Below are 19,624 nucleotides of genomic sequence, written 5' to 3'. Positions count from 1 at the left end.
TAATATCATGAATCGCAGTTATGTTGGACGGGATGATCGTGAATTTTCACATCGCCCCGTCGCCCACTGAGAACCAAACCACAGAAGAAGTAATCAACACAATCTCATCTTCCCTATCACACGTAACCTTCCTCCTGTCGTTTATTTCTTGAAAGTAGAGTACTGAGGTTTCCCTGTGAGACATCTCCTGGCTCCTGCTCAGACTGGAGCAGCACCATGGTGATGCATACAGAGATGTCCACTCATTAGCAGAGTCCCACACAACAGCTGCTCTGTGACGAAGGAACAGCCACCTCGTCTCCTGGCCCTTTGTCCATACTAAACATCACTGACCCACGCATGGAGCCAGGACAGCTTCACACACACACACACACACACACACACACACACACACACACACACACACACTAAAAAACACACACTCTCATATCTCATGCTATCCTGTCCAACCAAAACCCCTCTCCTTCCCTCTCTCTCTCTCTCTCACACACACACACACACACACACACACACACACATTTCCATATCCCAAACCTCATTAAACTCTTATCCCCTTCCCCACCTCGTGGCACCATAATAGGCTCCCCTGCCCCCCTCTCGCCTCTCCCACTAATAAAATATATCATCAGGACTCCATTTATCATAATGCAGATGCCCTTGGGTAACCCTGTGGGGGTGTACCTGGGAGTTTGAGAGGATTGGAGGGATGCTGGAGGGGGGTGGGGGGTGGGGTGGGGGGTGTCAGCTGATGTTTAGAGGCTTCCCTGTCACCTCTCTCAGACATATATGAGGTGAGCGAGGCTCCTCATGAGGTGCAGGGGTACAGACACACGGAGATGTGATGTGACATATAGTTTGGTGGGGGGTGGGAAACAGGCAATCAATCAATCAATCAATCAATCAATCAATCAATCAGAAGGAAGCCTGATCCAAAATGAATGTTAATGAATGCAGACGCTGTAGTAGGCCCGAGGATGTTGAAATATCCACACACACACACACACACACACACACACACACAAGAAAAGCCACAAAGTCAACAATAAGAAGTAGACTCACTCTGCAGGGTATACTGGACCTCTTGCCAGTCAGGTCGTATTTTCCTTTCAACTCTCTCAGCAGCTGCTCCAGGTGACTCTTCTCCTCCTTGCCGGTGTAGTCCGGGTCCAAGAGCACATAAGCCCGCCAGTTGGCCGAGTCGAAGCCCCAGTGGACTGTCCGGTTCTCCAGTTTCTTGTGACTGTGGACCACAAACTTGTGGGGTGGGAACATGAGTCTGCAGTCCATGCACTGGATGCAGGCGGCGCTCGGGCCGGCGTACAGTTCCGGGACAAACAAGCCTTTACACCGACCGAAACATTCGTGGTACACTTTGAAGCTCTTCTCGGTTCGCTCCAACTCCAGAGAGCCCAACTCCTTGTTGCAGTGGGGAGGGTAGGTGCCGCCGTAGATGAGAGCGTTGCAGAGGCGCTCAGCATCCGTCTGGGTGATGAGCCCGCAGGACGGCGCCGAGAAGGGCAGGATGCCCACCACCTTGAGGATCTCCAGCTGGTCCGCCGTGCACCTGGAGCAGTAGATGTGCAGGTCATCGCACACCGAGTTGATCTGCTGCAGGGAGAAGTCTCTAAGGACGCTGTTGAGGATCTGCGGCAGGCACAGGCGCTTCTCGCCGCCGACCACGAAGCAGGAGATGGGCTCCCGCTCCAGGACCGTCTCGCACCTCTCCGTGGAGCGGTCGGACGGGATGAAAAGTGGCCCGGACATCACCGGAGGGGTCTGAGCCGGCAGGGTGAGCATCATCTCGGCCGATTTCCCATCTTTGGCGAAGAGGGAGTCCTGGTGCCACCGAGCGGAGAACGCCGCCGGTCCGCCGAGAGAGCGCATTGAACTCAGATGAAACTGCTTCAGAGTTTGCTGAAGTCCGGGATGGGGCTGGAAGCTGGTGCCCTCCATGTTGTTGCCGGCGAGGAAAAGAGATTTAAAAACTCAAAATGAAAGCTGGGATTGACTTTATCGGATCGGGCGTCCTCAGCATCCGGCCACACGCTCAATAACGCGCATTTCCATGTCACCGGAGAAGCTTTCCCAGCGCGTCCATTCAGAAAACTGAGGGCAGCTGAATTTTTTTTTACAGGCTCCCTTTCCTGCGAGCAGACGCAATTAAAGTCGACAACTCCTCGACTCGAAACTCGGATCATCCGACGTAAAAATCACCGGGTAGAGCCGCGTTGCTTTGCGCTCCTGCGGTTTTACGCACTCCTAATGTGCGCTCGAAATATGCCTCGTCTGCTCGGTCTGGCGTACTCTCAGTCTGTCTCCACTCACTCACTCACTCCCTCACTCACTCACGCACTCACTCACTCAATGTGTGAGTCTCTCTCTCTCTCTCTCTCTCTCTCTCTCTCTCTCTCTCTCTCTCTCTCTCTCTCTCGCCCTCTCTGTTTGTTTGTGTCTGGTTCAGTCATTGAATCCCAGCCAGGAATGTGACTGACTCCCCGGGCTGGCTCTTCCCTCAGCCAGCTGTTCCTCCCTCTGCTACATGGCAGCTGCACATTAAAAAAAAAAAAAGGAAAGAAAAAAAAAAAAGGAAAAAAAAGCCCTCAGAGCCGAGGGGAGGGTGGAGCTTAGGAAAATAGAGTCGATTTGGGAAGTGTAAAAATAAACTTTAGTGCTTCAAATGTTTAAACGTGTTTGTCTTTCTATGGAAAACTTTATTTTGAACATGTAATTAGCTTTGACTGTTTGTTTTGTATATTTGGTCGTGAAGGTCAAGCTGAAACAGTAGAAACACGCAGTGGTGGGAGGAAACTAAGCACATTAATAGTCTAATACTGCACTTAAAAACACATTTGAGGTACTTTATACACTTTATACTTTAGTTCCACTTCATTCTCAATTCTTCACTCACCCTATATTTATTTGACAACCTGCACATTAAGACTTAACATATAAAACAAATGATCTTTTTGTGAAATATGTTGCAATGATTACCCAACATGACATAAATCAGCACCACACAGTGTTGTACAAAGTACCCAGAAGTCATTACTTATTATTAAATAAAGATATTTTGTTAAATGTCACTTTAACAAACATGAGAGTCACCTATGTGAAATGTAAGTAAGTCAGAATGTTAAAGTGTATGATACCAAATGTACTTGGTATCAAAAGGTCACGTAAAAGTAACTTGTATTTGTATGTTTATACTGTGTATGATCTGATATTCAGCATTTCTTTCTGATTATTGATAATTATCAGTGTTTTTTCTAATTTGATTGACAAGAAAGTGATGTAATGTAAAAATGATCTGCTTTGGCTCTGATGCAGCAGGTAAACTGCAAAGTAACTAGTAACTTATCAAATAAATTTAGTCAAGTAAAAAGTATAATATTTGCCTCCAAAATGTAGTGAAGGTATGAAGTTACAGAATATGGAAATATTTAAATAAAGTAACTCAAAAATGTATTTCAGTAAATGTACTTAGTTATGTTCCATCACTGGTACTGATGCATCAGCGTTTGTAACTCTTGTTGTTGGTATTATAAGGATGTTTTGGTGACGATACTTTTGTACTTTTGCTTCAGTAACATTTTCAATGCAGGACATTTACTTATAATCTACTTTTGTTTAAGAATATCATTTGATTAGTTCCTCTGTAAATGAAAGCTTGGAGACATGTTTTTTTTTTTACTTTCTAATGTTATAACAATTTTGGAGTAGTATAAAAGAGAAATAAATACTATTGCAGGATTCGCCAAAAGTGAGGCCTGCAGGCCAAAGCTGATCCGTCATAAGGTTCAGTTTGAACGGCCAAACGTTTTAAGAGTTTTAAAAGTTATGTTTATGCTGTAAAAACGCTTTTAAATATATAGAATCTGAAGTTTTTTATAATCTATCTTAATATGAGCTCAACAGACAAAGTGTAACTTTGCACGGGAAGTCGGTCATTTAAAGGAACTTGGGATCCTGGAACCTTTTTTACATTTTAACAATACAATAAAATACAACACAATAGGTGTTTACTTTTGGTCTGTAGTCCAATGCTTGGTTTCCGCTTTGGCCCTCTAATTAAGGCAAAAATGTTGGGCTCCCCTGCACTATTGTATCTATGATATAAACTTCAACAGTTCCTGTTTAAATAAGTTTAAGGTTTTTCCTATATAAAGTCCATAAAATACAACTAAGTGAGTGCAACAACACTGGAGCAACTGTCCAGCTTTACATTTATCTACATTGTTTTTATTAAACCTTTTTTAACCACTGGGGGGCACTAAATATCAACCAATGCAAGTTTAGACGCCTTGAAATCAATGCAATAAATAAGGTTAATCAAGGAAAGGACAAAGCACACGTCTACAGTTAGTCACAGTTTTATTAACTGCAAGTACAAAGACAATATTAATCTCTCTCAAAATAAATTCAGCTCTATCAAACTTACAGCATGCAATCAAGACAAATCATCAGAAGATGGAGCGTCAACCAACCCAGAGGTATCATTTCCTTCCAAAGATGATCTTTGAGGAATTAAGTCATTTTCAGTGACATTGTTTCGACAATAATATAAAATCTTGACATGATCCTAAAAGAAAAAATAAACATTTATTTTTAACAAATATTTCAAGATAGTTTAAACGTCTGAACACCTTTAAAAGTCCTACGAAACAATGCATGTTTAGTCCTTTATGCCAGATCCTTCACCAGGATGTTTAGTAGTTCTGGTTTTACTGCCACAAAGTATAAATGTTCCCAGTACACATTGTTATTTTCAAGAACCACTTTGTTGAACACAACAGATTTTTTTTAAAAAGACAGCGTACAAAAAAACCTCACAAACAGCTAATACGTAGAATATTTGGCCTCAGTGCATTTTCTTCAGTTTCAAATCACAAAAAGATTACTGAACATCTAGCGATATTTTTATATTATGATATGTAATACCACCTAAAATCTCCCAGGTAATTAGTTTTCCCTTTTCCCCCCTTTGAAACACAACATATTTCAGTATCTCCATAATTAATTCAACAACTAATCAAAACCATCATACAACAACAATAATAACTCCTGCTAAGATGAAAAACATACTGAAGGAGTTGAAGAGATCAGGCTGTCCTATGTTTGATATAAGTTATAACAATGTTTAAAACAAAAAGCAGATCCTTTCACACACAAACTTATTTATGCACTACAACTGAATAAATATGCCGATCACAAGCTTCCGTGATAAAGATTCTCTTGAAATATTCTAATTTCTGCACGGCCTCCATCGCGCCGCTTGCAGCATCATTTAACCTACTTAACACCAGCCTTGAAAGTGGGTTCTCACAAGTGTTTTCATTAGTCCATTTAACACGGGGGTATTTTTATTCATCTGGAACAGAGTCACTACCCGGCTGTAACTCAGGCATCTTATTGTCATACTGCGGCGGTGGAGTGATGGGCTCAATGGTCACTGGATTCTGGGTGGGGGTGCGGATTTGGAGGCGGAAGTCCTTCAGGTGCAGTTTGTCTGACTTGATCCTCCTCACCCGCAGGGGCCGCAGCAAGCGGCTGGCCCGGCTGGCGCTACGGCTGGGCAGGCTCGGGTTTGATCTCAGGCCAGCTGGGTCGGCCTGGGGCTCTGCGGTGGGTTGAGCGGGAGCTGGTGTCTGATCGTTCAGAGGGGTGGCCTCGGTGGGGTTGTTGGCGGGCTCCGCTCCCTCGTTTTCCACAGCAGCTATGATGTCCTCGTAGGACGGCAGCTGGGAGGTGCTTTGACGAAGGTTGCTGTTGCGGACAGGGTAGTCGTCGGTGCCGACGACCTCCTCGTAGCTGGGCACAGTGAATGTGGTCGGGTCTACAGCTCTGCAGAAGAACGCAGAAGAACCTCAGTGAAAAAGTGTAAAGCAACACAAGACGGGATAGAAAATAATCACCTTTTGAAGTTGCAGGCGTGAAACTGTTACTTTACAGTTTACTTCCGGTGATCTACAACAACAGTTTATTAATGTACAAATAATACTGTATTGTGCTTTAATTTTACCACAATTTGTTACAGTGTAATTTCAGTAACAAGCTGAAAATACTACAGTGGCTTCTAATCTCATTTTATGTTGATATGACGTGTTAGCACACAGTTGCGTAGTTACTTTGTGTTTCACGAGTCTCCATTTCAACAATTCAATTTGATGTTCGATGCTGTTGCTAGACTCATATCTGAATTTGCAAAGATCAGAAGATCGGTTGTTTTTCTGCCCTGACAACTGTCATTTACATTTTCCAATTCTTCTTTAAAAAGACAGGCATAGCCACAGTTTGACTTTGTGCGGGTAAGGGAAATTTTCAATAATAATCAGCTCAATAAAAAGATACATCACAGCCATGATGACGTCCCAATGGTTGAAACATGTTGGCTTTTTTAATGATTTAGCCACAATAGAGTAGTAATATTCAATATATAATTCCTCGTGTTTTCCTTTTTGGTTGCATCAGTTGCCATTAGAATCACCCTTTTTTCTCCCGTTTTCCGAGAGGACCCGACACAGTTTTTGCCTGCATTGTGTTAAATAGAGCAGCCAGTCATCTTCTCTTTCTTCTCTCCTCTCCCATACTGCACGGATTCAACAGTAAACAGCAAGAGATAGAAATTCAGTTTGTTCCAAAGTTCTGTTTCTCAAACCCTCTTCCCAAAAATCGATACTTGATCTGACTATCATCACTATATCAATATCATCACTTCAGTTTTTCCCCACCAAGAAAACCCTTTTCTCCAAAGAAGTCAAAGCGTCTCTGAAGCACCTGCAATGCTGTCAAGTTTCCTTTGGTACCAGTGAGCTGTTGTATGTTATATGTCTCTGGTAGCTAGCTGTGTTTTAAAAAGTTTTTCCAATTTTGCCTTTCAATTTGATGATACAAATCGAAAGTTCATTTCAATCAATGTACAATTTAGCACCAAAATCATGATATTTAAACAGCCAGCAGATACTGAATGTCAAACCGGTATTTTCATTCTTATTTTGAAGCACTCCAAAACTTTCCCAGTCTTTTGTTGCCCCTGAACTAACTTATTTGAAACGTGTTGCTGGCATCAAAATCCGAATAAGCATGTCAAGGATTTACAAATTATCACACTTGGTTTCATTTTTGTTTGTCTGTACATAAATCAAACAATCCCAGTGATAATTGGTGCAGTCTGTGTGTTGCTTTTAGCACACTCAGTGATTTCTGGGTCGGTTTAGGAGGGAACGCCACAACCGGATGCCACCTAAGTAAAGCATTTTCATATCCTCAATGAATACTCCCAAACTTTTTTTTATGTTAAGCACTTGGAGTTGCATCTGATGTGTGGCTCATGCTTTATAAATCAAAGTTTTTTGATTGATTAATTGACTGAAACTGGCTTTATATATTCCAGTTGACAACAGCTACGAAAAATGATAAAACACATGAAAAGTGGTAACTCACGATTCTTCCTCCTGCCCCACCACATGTCCCATGAGCAGGCCGCCCGTCGGTGCTGGCTGGTTACTTCTGTTGCGTGCGTTCCTCTTGTTCCTCACGCCGAGGCAAATTGATAAAAGCAACAAGGCTGCCCCGACTCCCACAAGTACCATCGCCACCGTCGAAGACTTTGTGGTGTCTCTGCCGTCGTCATCCTCCTCATCATCCTTCCCAGTGTTGGTGGAGTTGCCCGTCGCAGAGTTCTCTCCATCCATCGGTATCACCGTCCACACGATCATGACGACACCCAGGGCGACGAGTCCCACTCCCAGAGCGCACAGGGCGTAGTGAGCGCCCGAGCCGCTGCCCTCTGAGCTGGAGGATCTGTTGGGACGGTCGCCGCCGCCGCCACATAAACCCCGACTGGAACACATCCCCGCAGGACAAACTGCAACATACACATATAGTGAAAAAAGGCACAAATAACAACAAGAAGGCTGTCGACAACTCGTGGCAAATAGGTGGCTTGTTCTCTCCTAGTTTGTACCTTTTCTATTCAGTACACCTGCTTACACCTGATGAAGAAAACTACCTTTGAGGAAGTCATTCACTGTCATAAAAGGTGGTGAAATATTGGCGCCAAAAAACAAGTACAAGGGGCATCAAAGCAAAGAAAAACCTCCACATAAAGCAGCTTAGGTAAATAATCAATAATGACAGTGAAACCAAAGACAGTGAGTTGTGCTTCCATGATTAAGGGAATTAAGAGGTAGTTACAATGATATTTTGGGTTTAATATAACAAACAACTACATAAATAAATACAAACACCGTACAAATCAGCTAATGCTTCAGAAGAGCCTCATGGAGGTTCAGGCAGGCACAGGAGTAGATTTATAGTCAAATGTTGCACTAATTAAAGGTTATTTTCACTTATTCTAGGAAGTATTTTCTCGTTTAACTGATTCTCGTCTGTAAAATGGCAGAAAATGGCCATTACAGTTTCGTACAGCCAAAGGTGACGTCCTCAAACAGTCCAAAACAGGATTTTCGGGTCAGCTGTTTACAAAGGATGGGATTGTTTGATCAGCTCCCTGCCCTGAAGATGGATATCTTTCGTCTATGTGAACTTAAAAGAGTTTTGTCTCCAAAACCAGCTCCACAGTAGACCAGTCCACCAGAAGCTGTCATCTTTGGTAAGCGGAGAAACATATGTCGCCACACATTCACGTACCGAATGGAATTTTGTTCCGTTTGTGGCCGTTTATTCTAATTGAGCTGTATATATGGAGCATTTCTATCCTGTTTGGGCTTTTAAATTAATTATAACACGATTATGAGGCTCCATAATTAACGCAGGTACTGTTTGTGGCAAAACAAAAAAGGTATTTTAAGCCAAAATATGATCTGTTCCTCACTGTAACCAAGTATCTTTTGTGCCTAAACCCAACCAGACCCCAAACACAGCATTGTCACAACATAAACTTGAAAAGTGAACATAAGGAGAAATAAATAGTCACATGGTCACCTGGACCAAGGACCTCTCTCTCAAACACTACAAAGTCCATATAAAAATACGATAATCATTGTATCTGTGTACATACAGCTGCCTCTCAGAGCTTCAATCTGTACAACAGACAGCACACTTCCTGTCACACCACTGCCTGCTTCAGAAATCTCCCTCCAGTTACCTCTCAGCCTCCATCTGTGTTACAGCGTTTATTTTACAGCATGACAACCCTCAATGAGCGAGTAGAGCCACGTGGCCAAACTGCGAGGCATTGTATTGCTGCAAGAATCTCAATGCAAGTGTCCTGATTGACTTTCTGCATCATCTACCTTACTTTAGCATTTAAACACTGAAAAAAAAGAAGTGACCAGAATCTGCAACATTTCTGAGCGACAGGAGTAAGAAAAGAAAACAACAAGAAAAAAGAAAAAAGAAAAACATAGAGTGCAGTGAGAAAACAGGTTTGGAGATGTGCAGTTGAAGGTCGACACATGTCTCAACATGACAAACACGAAGCTGAGAGACAGCATCTCTGAGAGGGATGACTCACACTCAAAGGAATGGAGCGTCACAAAGATGATCACGTTAACGATGATGCCGTTTACCAGCGAGACGGCAATACATGCAAATATATTACTCAGCGTTTGTCGTGGAATATACAGTGCAGTGAATCACATCGGAACAGATTGTAATTTGGATTAATTATAAAAGACTGTTAGAGAGGTGGTGAGTCAGCGCTGATCACTTGTTGATCCATCACTTTTAAATTGAAGGTGGACTGCAGGTGTTCCTGTTACTGTGTCCCCATTTACACAAAGTCTATACGCACTTTATTAGATACACTGATTGAGAAAATCTTCAATACAACAGTGGATTAAGAGCCTTTTTTTGTCCTCGTCACCCTTTAAAAAAGGTGTAATTCGTAGAATATTTTCTGAATTCAAAGATGGGGGGGGGGGGGGGGGGGCAGCATATCAGTAACCAACAACTGCTGCTCTATGCTCAGTTGTTTGGACTTTGGCTCGCTACCGTTACTTTATCAGCTCATGGCTCGGAGCTGTGGAGACAGTGGCCCTACAGCTTGTCTGCAGGGGGACCTCGGATGTCAGTTCCAGGACAGTGCGGAGGGGATTTACAGCAGCTCTGACCAGGACATTGATTTCAGTGGCGGCGAGAAGAGACAGGAGCCGTGAAGTGGGAGAGGAGGCGAGAGCGTTGCGCACATCAGTGGTGAGTTAAAACAGCATGTAGAGCTGTAATAGGTTCACGTCTTACTCTGTGAAGTGAGGATTTATTTTGACCAAACCAGAGTTGACTGTAGGTGAGGTGGAAGACAAACCAAGACTGTTTTGGTGAGTTTTATTTTGTATTTTGACTGAGGGTCGTTTTATGATGAGTTAACAAGCTAATTAAGCTTGTCTTAGTTTGGTTAAAAAAAAAAAAAAAAAAAGTGTTTTGTGAGATTACTTTGTTCTTTTACTAAACTAAAACGTTGCTGAAACTATATCAAAGTGGTGTTATGAGACAAGAGGAGCAAAGGCTAGCTGGTGAGCATGCTAACTTCAGTCGACATCTCGGCAATTCAGTACACAAATGTTTTCGACACAACCTGCTGACTGCTGCTCTTCACATTCTCGAGTTAGTTAATTTATTCAATGCTTTAAACTAAAAATCTGGCCATATCTTAAAAGGTGCTCCTTTAAAACAAATCTACTTGGAACCCTTTAATAGAGGCCGTTGTATTACTTCAACCAATGGGTAATTCTTGCTTTTTTAATCATTCCATTTGAATAATATCTAGAAGCATGGAGAGTAAACTATCTAGTGTTGCTCCATACAAAAGGTTAAATGTGAGACTAGTCCAAAAATACAAATCATTTTGTGGAGCAGAAATAAGATTTTGGGAGGTCCTGACCCACCAGAGGCATTGCAGGTTGCCTTGTGTGAAATGCGCTCTACTGTTGGATAAACTAAAGCCAATGTCAAGTGTTTGGAAGGTTGTGCAAATAATGATATCCTGCAGGAAGTATCTGTTAAGATACAGAAAAGCATCTGGTCCACACCTGGACAGCAGCAGGGTTGAGGCTGCGCTGCTGTGTGTACTGTCACCACTCACTTTACCTCCAGCGAGGCAGAGTGGATCCATAATCATGTTGTTTAAATTAAAGTCTGGCTCAGACACAAAGCAGCATTCTCCTCTCTCCAACTATCCACTGTTTGCTGTCACATGCACATGCAGCTGTTATCCAGCCGATGAGCCTGAATGTTTGAAGAGCTGTGTGCCCCGAGACGCCCTCCTGCATCAGGACAACTTACTGAGCTGCTGTGTTAACACTCGACTGTGGCCGTCATTTTAAGACGCTTATAAATGTTTCAATGACGTTGTCCTTTACCGATAACTGAGAAACTTTATGCAACACTGGCCTGATGTGGTTCAAGAAGTAAGTCAGTGCTGGGACGATGGCCTTTGCCTTTGCATAAAACTGGACTCTCTGTGCCATTGAAGGAAGCGAATATATATTTAATTGGTGCCACTGGTGAAAACAGCGAGAAAGCACTGTGGTGTTTCCTTTTTGCTCAAAAAGATACAAAACCCACAACAACCAGAATGCATTGCGCCACACCGGACTACTACACACTTCCACTGATGGGTGGCGTGAACTGCAAGTTGGAACGGTGCTCACCGTACAGGAAATCTGTATGTAACAGAAAATACTGCACTACATCTAAAGCAGTACACTAAAATATGTTTCTGAAAAACATTTAAGGAGAGAGAGACAACGAACTGAATGGTTGTTCATATTTGATTGGCCCAGCCTGTGTTAGATCTGGGTTTTTCAGCCTCCTCTTTCACAGCACAGAAACAATATGGCGGCCACTTCCATTTGACAGACTCTCAGTTGCAGCTTAACAATAGATGTAATCTGTTGAATCTGTTGTTGTGTCGCAGTGCATTTCCTGGTGATACTGAAGCAGCCGTTTCCTCTATTGACTTTGATTTCACACAGTTCAGCTTTTGCAAATTCAAATGCTCTGTGCCAGTAAACGATGGCCCACACACCGAGTCAGTACGCGCCTGAAAGACCTTCAATTAACTCAGTAAATACAGCAGCGCAAGGTCATTCCTCGATGCCAACGCCTGTCGCCTTTCCCTTGGAATCATATTGTAATGCTATGATCTGATCGTGTGATCATGTTTATGATGTAAAGTGTGAAGCAAACCGCAAAAATAAATGATCTGGGTTGAAAAAAAAAACTTGCGGAAACTTTCAACATCATCAGTTCAATGAGAAAAACTCAGTCTGATGTTGGACACAAGTTGCAGTTTCCTTTCATTTGTTTGTATTTCTTTATTTTAACCTATTAGGCTCATTTGATTTACAAATTATTCCTGGAGTTAATTTGTCTAATTCTTGTTGTGATATTAAAGGAAGAGTTCACCCAAAAATGGCATTTTATTGTCATTATCTACTCGCCATCATGCCGATGGAAAGTCTGATGAAGTTTAGTCGCCGAACTTCTCAGCAAAACAGCGCTAAAGCATCGAACAACTGCAGTAGATGTGGACTTGTTTTAAAAAGGTAAAAAAAAAAAAACGTAAAAAACATAAAATGTTTTTTTTGTAGCTCTTCCAGCGTAATCTGATTCTCAAGATGCTCCAAGATACCCAATCGATTTGTAAAGATGTTATTTACACACCTTTTTCTTTTTAAAATAAAAACAGAAATCTTCACTGTAGTTTCTAAGCTAAAAGCGTTAGCATGCATTCTAACTAAAGCGGCCGTACAAGCTTGACCGGGTCTCAAGGGTGTGAATTACGTCTTTTCAAATCAAAATATGATCCCATAAGCTCCCCTCTACGCCGTTTTGCTGTGAAACCCCAGAAATGTTCAGTTGATTACGAAACTTTCACCTGATTTTCAATCAGCATGAGGTTGAGTAGAAGACGACTGAATTTTCATTTATGAGATAACGCGTCCTTTGAGGAAAGGAGGAATTTGTACAGTCGTCTCTTTGTAAGGCACACATTCATTTCATGTTCTTTCATTGTGCTTTTGTTATCTATCATAAAGAATGTCCTGCCTCTCATCTGGACCCTAATCAAGTTTGATAAAGAACCAGCTCTGAACACATTTCTTTGCCCATGTCTTCTACTACCAGCCACATTCATTAAGTGATGTCGGGCTGCGACAGTCTTCTTGTGCGACAGCGATGTCCTGCCTCAGGTTAACTTAAATAAAAAATGATTCCGATGACACAGATTTTATGTGTGTCAGATCAGTAGATTCCTCTTGTTGAGGTACTGGAACCAGTATAGAGGAGAGATAACGGTTGGATCAGTGCATCTCTACTTTGGTACACATGGTATGATCTCAGACATTAAACAGTATAACTTTTTTTTATTTCATCGCAGAATTCGGCCATTTAGGTGCCTGTTTTCATCACACATGAAGCCTACGTGCTGCACATGACTGACTCACAGTATGTATAGAACACCATGTTCTGTATTAGCATCATTATCAAGCCAAAACCAGGAGACAGTCAAGTATCCAGCTTTCGTTTTCTGCGATTCTGTCGGTTCAAAAGGACAATTTGAGACTGCATGTTGACCTTCTGATTTGTAACAGCTGCCTCTCTACCTGCGCATTAAAGGAGCACTTGAGGAGTTTTCTTACAGACAAACTTGTTTACATTCAGCATTTCTCACCGACGAATTGCATTGTGTGTCCTTGAGGTGTTTTCTGCCTTTTCAGAGCTCGACTCCTGAACATTTTAAAGCTGCATTGCTTATATGAGCACCAGGTTAGTTTTCGTCTTCGCTGACCTTTGTTGGCATGTCGCCACACTTCTTTACACATCTCCGACAACAAACTTTCCGTCAGCATAATGGTATGAAAAACCTTCAGCAGGACTGTTTATAATGTCCCGTCTACCTGTGTGCCCTTGTGCACATACATACAATCAGAGTGAAGAGCCACTAGTAATAAAAATACAAATAAACGGTGCTACTAGAAACTACCAAACACACAAATCTTAAGCCTTTCTGCATGGTATGGAGGACTGAAACTGCCAGCATAAATAAATGATAATAATAATGAAGCAGAAATGGATTTAGAAATGTAAAAGGAAATACATGATTATATCAAAATAAAAAAACTAAAGATGCCTCTCCTAGGTGCAGCTGGCACATATGAAAAAAAAACCAACAACCCTAAAAACAATATTCCAGCACAAACCAGAATACGACTGGACCCTTCTTTAACAACAATTACGTTTAAAAAAAAAAGAGCGAACTACGCGATTCGCACATTGCTTCACCAGATAAATAACACGTTCGAGGAAATAATAGAAAACGCAAAAGGGAACTAATACAGAAATACACCATTTAAAAGTACTTTATCAGTGTTTCACTTGATTTGTTTATTCTGTGACATATCTGAGTTTTTATTCTGTGTTTTGTGAATATTTCTTATTTAATGCGACATATTGAATTTGCTTTTATTGCATAACCATGTACATACATGCACCCATATCTTAATGTCCCCAACTCATTTTGAGTGGTGTAAAAATATGTTGTCCTAAGTAAATAAATAAATGTTGAAATGAATACATTCATAATTAAATAATAACAAAAGGAACAGTAAATAATACAAAAGGTAAATAAAAGCAGGAATAACAATTTGTCATTTTTTATAAATGAATCAATGCCAACTTTTATTTCCAACAGTACTTTTGGAGCATATTCCGGTATTTCTCCTTCCTTTACTGTTGATTTTGGGAGTTTCAGTCCGCCATAGAACCTGGGTGTGTATGGGTGTGTCCTGTTTAACATCAGTACACGTCCTGCATTACAACAAAAAAGTTGTCTCTCCTGTTATAATGACGGATCTGATTGCAGTTTCTATCAGAGAACGTACGTTCACCTCTAATCCATAGGAATATATATCGTTAATACAGTGCGTCCTTAAGTCAGTGTGCAGACAAACTCTTTGACCGTCTGTGAAGTAGGAAGGAGCTGAGAGGAGGACATGTCCCCTCCACAGGAGCGTCACGAGGACTCATCCACACACACACACGCACAGTTCCAGTTGAAAACACCTCATGCAAAAACATTTACGAGCCATTTACGAGTTCATACCGATAGTGGCGAGAAGGTGATCTGGAAGAAAGGCCTTACCTGTTTTCACCGCTCAGTGCCAAGGGACTTCCCTCTTCATCGGTGAGTTACCTGAATCACGCAGGTGTTTTCAGAAAGGTCTCGGGGAGGAAGAGGAAGGAGACATAGACGCAGCAGCGCTGTTTTGACTCACACTTCTTTTTCTTTTAAAGCCACACAGACTTGGAGTAGTTTTCCTGCGATGTTTTCTCGCCGCAGATTAAAATGTAGTTTAAAGGAACTTTGTTCAAACTGCAGCCGCCGCGACACCTCGTCCCTGCTGCCTGGAGAGAGTGACCCACACCTGCTTCCGCTGGGTCCTAGCGCCGCGCAGGTACACTTCCTCTGAGGGCTGCGACACACCCGGAACAGATTAATAGTGGCTCAATAATCAATATATCAAGATAAAACACAGTTCACGTTGTAGGTAACGAGTTTTAAGTAGCCATAACAGGAGAAGAGTAAAGGACCTGATTTTAAAAAATCCTCAGATTATTTACATCTAAAAGCTAAAGATAATAATAATAATAATAATAATAATAATAATAATAACTTGTATTAAGGAAACACATTTTGAGGCAAGATGTTTTTTTCAGTTTAATAGACTTAAACTTTATAGTCTGAAATAATATTTGTGCACTGAAACAGTTACAATGTCTTTGCTGCGTGTTGTACAACATAAATGCTGATACCAATCTGTGTGTGATACGCCAATATCTGCCATTAACATTGGCCAACTGATCTATCAGTTGGGCTGTATCACTCCTGTTCTTGTTATTCTCATTATGATATATATACTTATAATTGTTGCTGTAACAAGGAAGTCAAGGATGCAAGTAGTCTGTCTTTTATTTTCTCCATTAATCAGTTTGGTCAATGAAATATTAGAAAACGGTCACAAAACAAATAGTCCAGAGTCTAAAGGAACATCATCAAATTGCTTGTTTAGCTTGGAAAACAAAAAACTTAAAGAAATTGGGTTTACTAACATTAAGACAAAGAAATGCAGGAAAAAGCTCACAGCTGAGAAGCTGGAACCAGGTCATAATTTATATTTTTGCATGAAAAAGTGTCTTTACTTGCATTAATTTGCAATAGTCACATTTCACCTGTAATGACTGTGTACAGTAGCTACTATCGTAACATTAAAAAGAAACATGTTTCTCTTTGCAAACATTATCCTTCATTGTAGAAGAGGAACTGTTCAGTCTCAACTTATAAGACAAAATGTACACAAAGTCCTTAAAGCGGTGGTGAGAAAGATTTGGTCAACTTCTGTTTCCAAGCAATGAAAATGAATTGAAATCTGTAGCCAGGGCTCACATTATAACATGTTGTCACTTAGCAGACAGCTGAGATGGCAGTAGCCTCACAACAGGGGCAGTGGTGGCGTGAAGCCTTTAGACTGAATGTTACAGAACTAAAAGGTTAGTGGTTCGATCCCCGGATGTGCCCTCATTACCACCCCTGAGGGGGTCATCAACCCCCCGCCTGCTCAGCTCAGACGGCAGCATGTTTATGACCCGAAATTCTTCAGTACAACAATATCACAACAGTTTATTTGCTATTTTCACTTTAGCTTTTCCATTTTAATCTCAACATGGTCGTATACTGGGTAATATATGAATGTGTGTCAGACTCATTTTAAACATAACAAAGCCACATTTTTTAAAAGGAAAAATGAAAATCACTCAAACTAAGGTAAAATAATAAAAACTAATTTAAATTCAAAAACTAATTTTAACAAGTTATTACAGACGCCAGTGTGACAGATGGTAAAATTACAAGCTACGATACAGGCCCATATTTCCGAAACTGTCTCAGGATGATAAGTCTCAAACAATAAAGTTATTATATGCTTAGTCAGTGTGTGAACTGAGATTTTAATACATATGCTTTGATAAAACAACAGTAACAGGCCTATAATGCACACAGCTGTTGTCAAAACCTCCCAACGGTGTACACGAGAAGCTCCGACAGCTGGACAGAAAAAATGTTGTATCAACAGACAAACAGAGTTCCAGTCCTTCCCTTTCTGTTTCCATGCAGGTTTGAACTGGTCTAATCTTCCCGCTCAGACCACTTGTCTCTCAGTGACAGGAGGAGACGCCCAGAAAGTGGCAGACAAACCAGTTTTCTACTATGAGATTAACCTCAAGCTTTCAGCTGCACAGTGCGACATTTCAAAATGTGTGTTTTCATGCTTTCATGTGTGTTACAAAACACAGTTAAACTGTACAAAATATGTCATTACATTATCTCCACTCAGCTCACGTTATCAGTAACAGTATTGCCTTTTCTTCAGTGCTTAGACAGTATAAAGAGTAGAGGCCATTGGCTTTAATTGTTTTTTTTTTTTTTTTTATATTTTCACTTTCAAAACTCAACATTCAGCTGCATGTTTATCTACATATTTACTTGTCATTGTTAACAAAAGTTTCAGCTACAGTGACAGTTAAAGGTGGAATGTGCAAGAATGGGCCTGAATTCAGAAGGTGTGTGGATGTATTTTTCTGTTTAAGACGGAAAATAGGTGAAAGAATATTTCCTCTCTTGAAAATGTGTGAGCCCAGTGTGTTTGTTTGACTAAAAGTCAAAGACAGCTTGTGAAATGTAGCAAAATTTTTTAGTTGGCATGAATCTACCATCAGAAACCGACAGACGGGAGCGAGCTGCTTAGCATGTAACTTCACCTACAATACATAGACGTCTTTGACTAAATGTCACAACTGATGTTTATTTACATTTTGATAATTTTAGCTGATTTTCTAAAATGTTTTAATTGAAATTCCTGCCATTTCTTACACGTTGGACCTTTAAGTGTATACCTAAGAAAATATTATGTAACACTAATAAGAGGATTTTATAAATGTTCAAAAGTACAGAATTCATGTTATTGATTGTCTGAATGTCTGATGTGCTACAAGTTTCATAAAAACTGTACCTCTTGGCAATTTTGGTGACAAATTTTGCTTTACCAGCTCTCCAAATTTGATTAAATGTAGTTTTAAACTATGCCATACCATTTTTTATAGTAAGAAAATAATAGTGATGACGAAGGAGAGGGTCGGAGGAGGTGGAGGAACTGATCTGAGCTGGAAACAACATTGCACTGACATGTCACAGGTCAGAGGCGTTATCTCTACAGTGAAAGTTATCATGACTTTTTTTTCCTTTACTTCAAGCTGAATTATTCAATAACATACATGTTCATTAGAAACTGGAGAGAGAAAAAGCAGTAAACAACAGCGCTGTGAGACCAATTTCATATAAGGCATCAGAGGAGAACAACATTGTGTTCAGTTATTTTAAGCCTTCTATAAACTAATAATATAAAACTTATTTGGAAAAAAAACAATATTCACTCTGTCTAAAACAGTCATCTCCCATCAGGTCTCAGTATTTGTTATTCTTATATTTGCCCAAATAATAATATGTATGACTCATTAAATCAAGTGGAACGGCCCCTTTAAGACACCGTCCTCTTAAAAGTCCAGAGAATCTGATTGCAGGTTACTCTCAGTAGTAAACAGCTATAGTACAATAACAATGTAAACAATAGTAACGACATGAGCGATGTGGATGGCTGAGGCCGGTTCAGACGTTGGTGATTTCAACACTCTTGAAGGTGTGCATCGGGCTGCCTTTGGCCCGAGGAATGGCCTGAACCCGGGCCTCTCTGGGCAGAGAGCCGCAGCTGCCGTGGAAGCCCAGACCTCGTTCTGCAGAGTGGCTGTTCGCACGTAACCTCAGCGGACTCTGGAAAATTGAAAAAGGCAATCCAGAATGAGACACTGAGCTTTAAGTCTGATTTTATCAGCTGACGTGTGACTGCTTTAGGTTCATTTTCCAACCCAACTAACTAAGGCAGCCGATCAGAAGGAGAGTAATGCTGCCGGGCAATCCAAGAGACAGTCAAAGACGTTTTTTCCATAAGTGCAGTACTACAAAAATGAAGCCTTGAGAGAAGGGTATGCTACAAAGACACCCGGCCTGAATCAAAGCAGGGACTCTGCACTTAACTGGTACTCAGACCACTAGACCACAGAGACACCAGTGGAAAGATATGTGAAATTAGATGATACCTTGATTTGTCTTCTCATAGACACTCGCTCCTCAGCAAAGCGGTTAACAGCCACAGGTGAAGAGGAACCGACAACCTCACCAACCTGCTCTGGACTGCTGTAAACACAAGACATGTTCATTTGTGTGTACGATGTTTAACTTTGTTTTTATAATCACTTAAAAAAATTAGTAGAATGGATCAGGAAAGCTACAACAAGAGCCGAAGAGTTTTTAATCTACCTGTGAGGGACGGCGAGTGATTTCATCTCTTCGTACAGGTGCCGATGCAGCATGTGCTTGCTGCTGGGGATCCCCAGGGCTTTGGCCATGGCATCTGTGTCAAAGGACGGGTCCAGAGCCATCAGAGCGCCATGAATCCCTTTACCCTGAAGATTGTCTGCATACTCCTGAAAAGCACAACACAAAGGCAGCGGAGAAAAGTCAAGTCAGACTTGATCTACAGATTGGGGTTACTGA

The 19,624-nt window shown here is 41.2% G+C and overlaps 3 protein-coding genes across 6 annotated transcripts in view; all 3 read right to left on the bottom strand.

The window, feature by feature from the left end:
* Positions 1–2,534, bottom strand: part of skib (v-ski avian sarcoma viral oncogene homolog b) — a 35,804-nt gene extending 33,270 nt beyond the window's left edge. Inside the window, exon 1 of the mRNA XM_030420715.1 lies at positions 1,060–2,534. Within this exon, the coding sequence (XP_030276575.1) occupies positions 1,060–1,953 (894 nt within the window). The 5' untranslated portion in view covers positions 1,954–2,534. The remainder of the gene's footprint in view (positions 1–1,059) is intronic.
* Positions 2,535–4,354: 1,820 nt separating this feature from the next.
* On the bottom strand, positions 4,355–15,411 carry tmem51b (transmembrane protein 51b). The gene is made up of 3 exons (XM_030418576.1): positions 15,104–15,411; positions 7,441–7,864; positions 4,355–5,841 (listed from the first exon to the last, which is right to left on the bottom strand). Exons 2-3 carry the CDS (start codon positions 7,848–7,850, stop codon positions 5,361–5,363), a joined length of 891 nt encoding a protein of 296 aa, XP_030274436.1. The 5' UTR covers positions 7,851–7,864; positions 15,104–15,411; the 3' UTR covers positions 4,355–5,360.
* A 502-nt stretch (positions 15,412–15,913) lies between these two features.
* Positions 15,914–19,624, bottom strand: part of kaznb (kazrin, periplakin interacting protein b) — a 129,571-nt gene continuing 125,860 nt past the window's right edge. For 3 of the 4 annotated variants that reach the window (XM_030420590.1, XM_030420592.1, XM_030420593.1), the window contains 3 exons: positions 19,388–19,554; positions 19,168–19,264; positions 15,914–18,841 (listed from right to left, as the gene is read on the bottom strand). In XM_030420590.1, coding sequence (XP_030276450.1) covers positions 18,680–18,841; positions 19,168–19,264; positions 19,388–19,554 — 426 coding nt within the window. In that variant the 3' untranslated portion in view covers positions 15,914–18,679. The remainder of the gene's footprint in view (positions 18,842–19,167; positions 19,265–19,387; positions 19,555–19,624) is intronic. The other variant, XM_030420591.1, reaches the window with a different exon arrangement.

Source organism: Sparus aurata, chromosome 6, assembly GCF_900880675.1.
Source record: "Sparus aurata chromosome 6, fSpaAur1.1, whole genome shotgun sequence".
Taxonomy (NCBI): domain Eukaryota; kingdom Metazoa; phylum Chordata; class Actinopteri; order Spariformes; family Sparidae; genus Sparus; species Sparus aurata.
The sequence above is the reverse complement of the archived record's forward strand: the minus strand, read 5'-3'. Positions and strand labels throughout refer to the sequence as shown.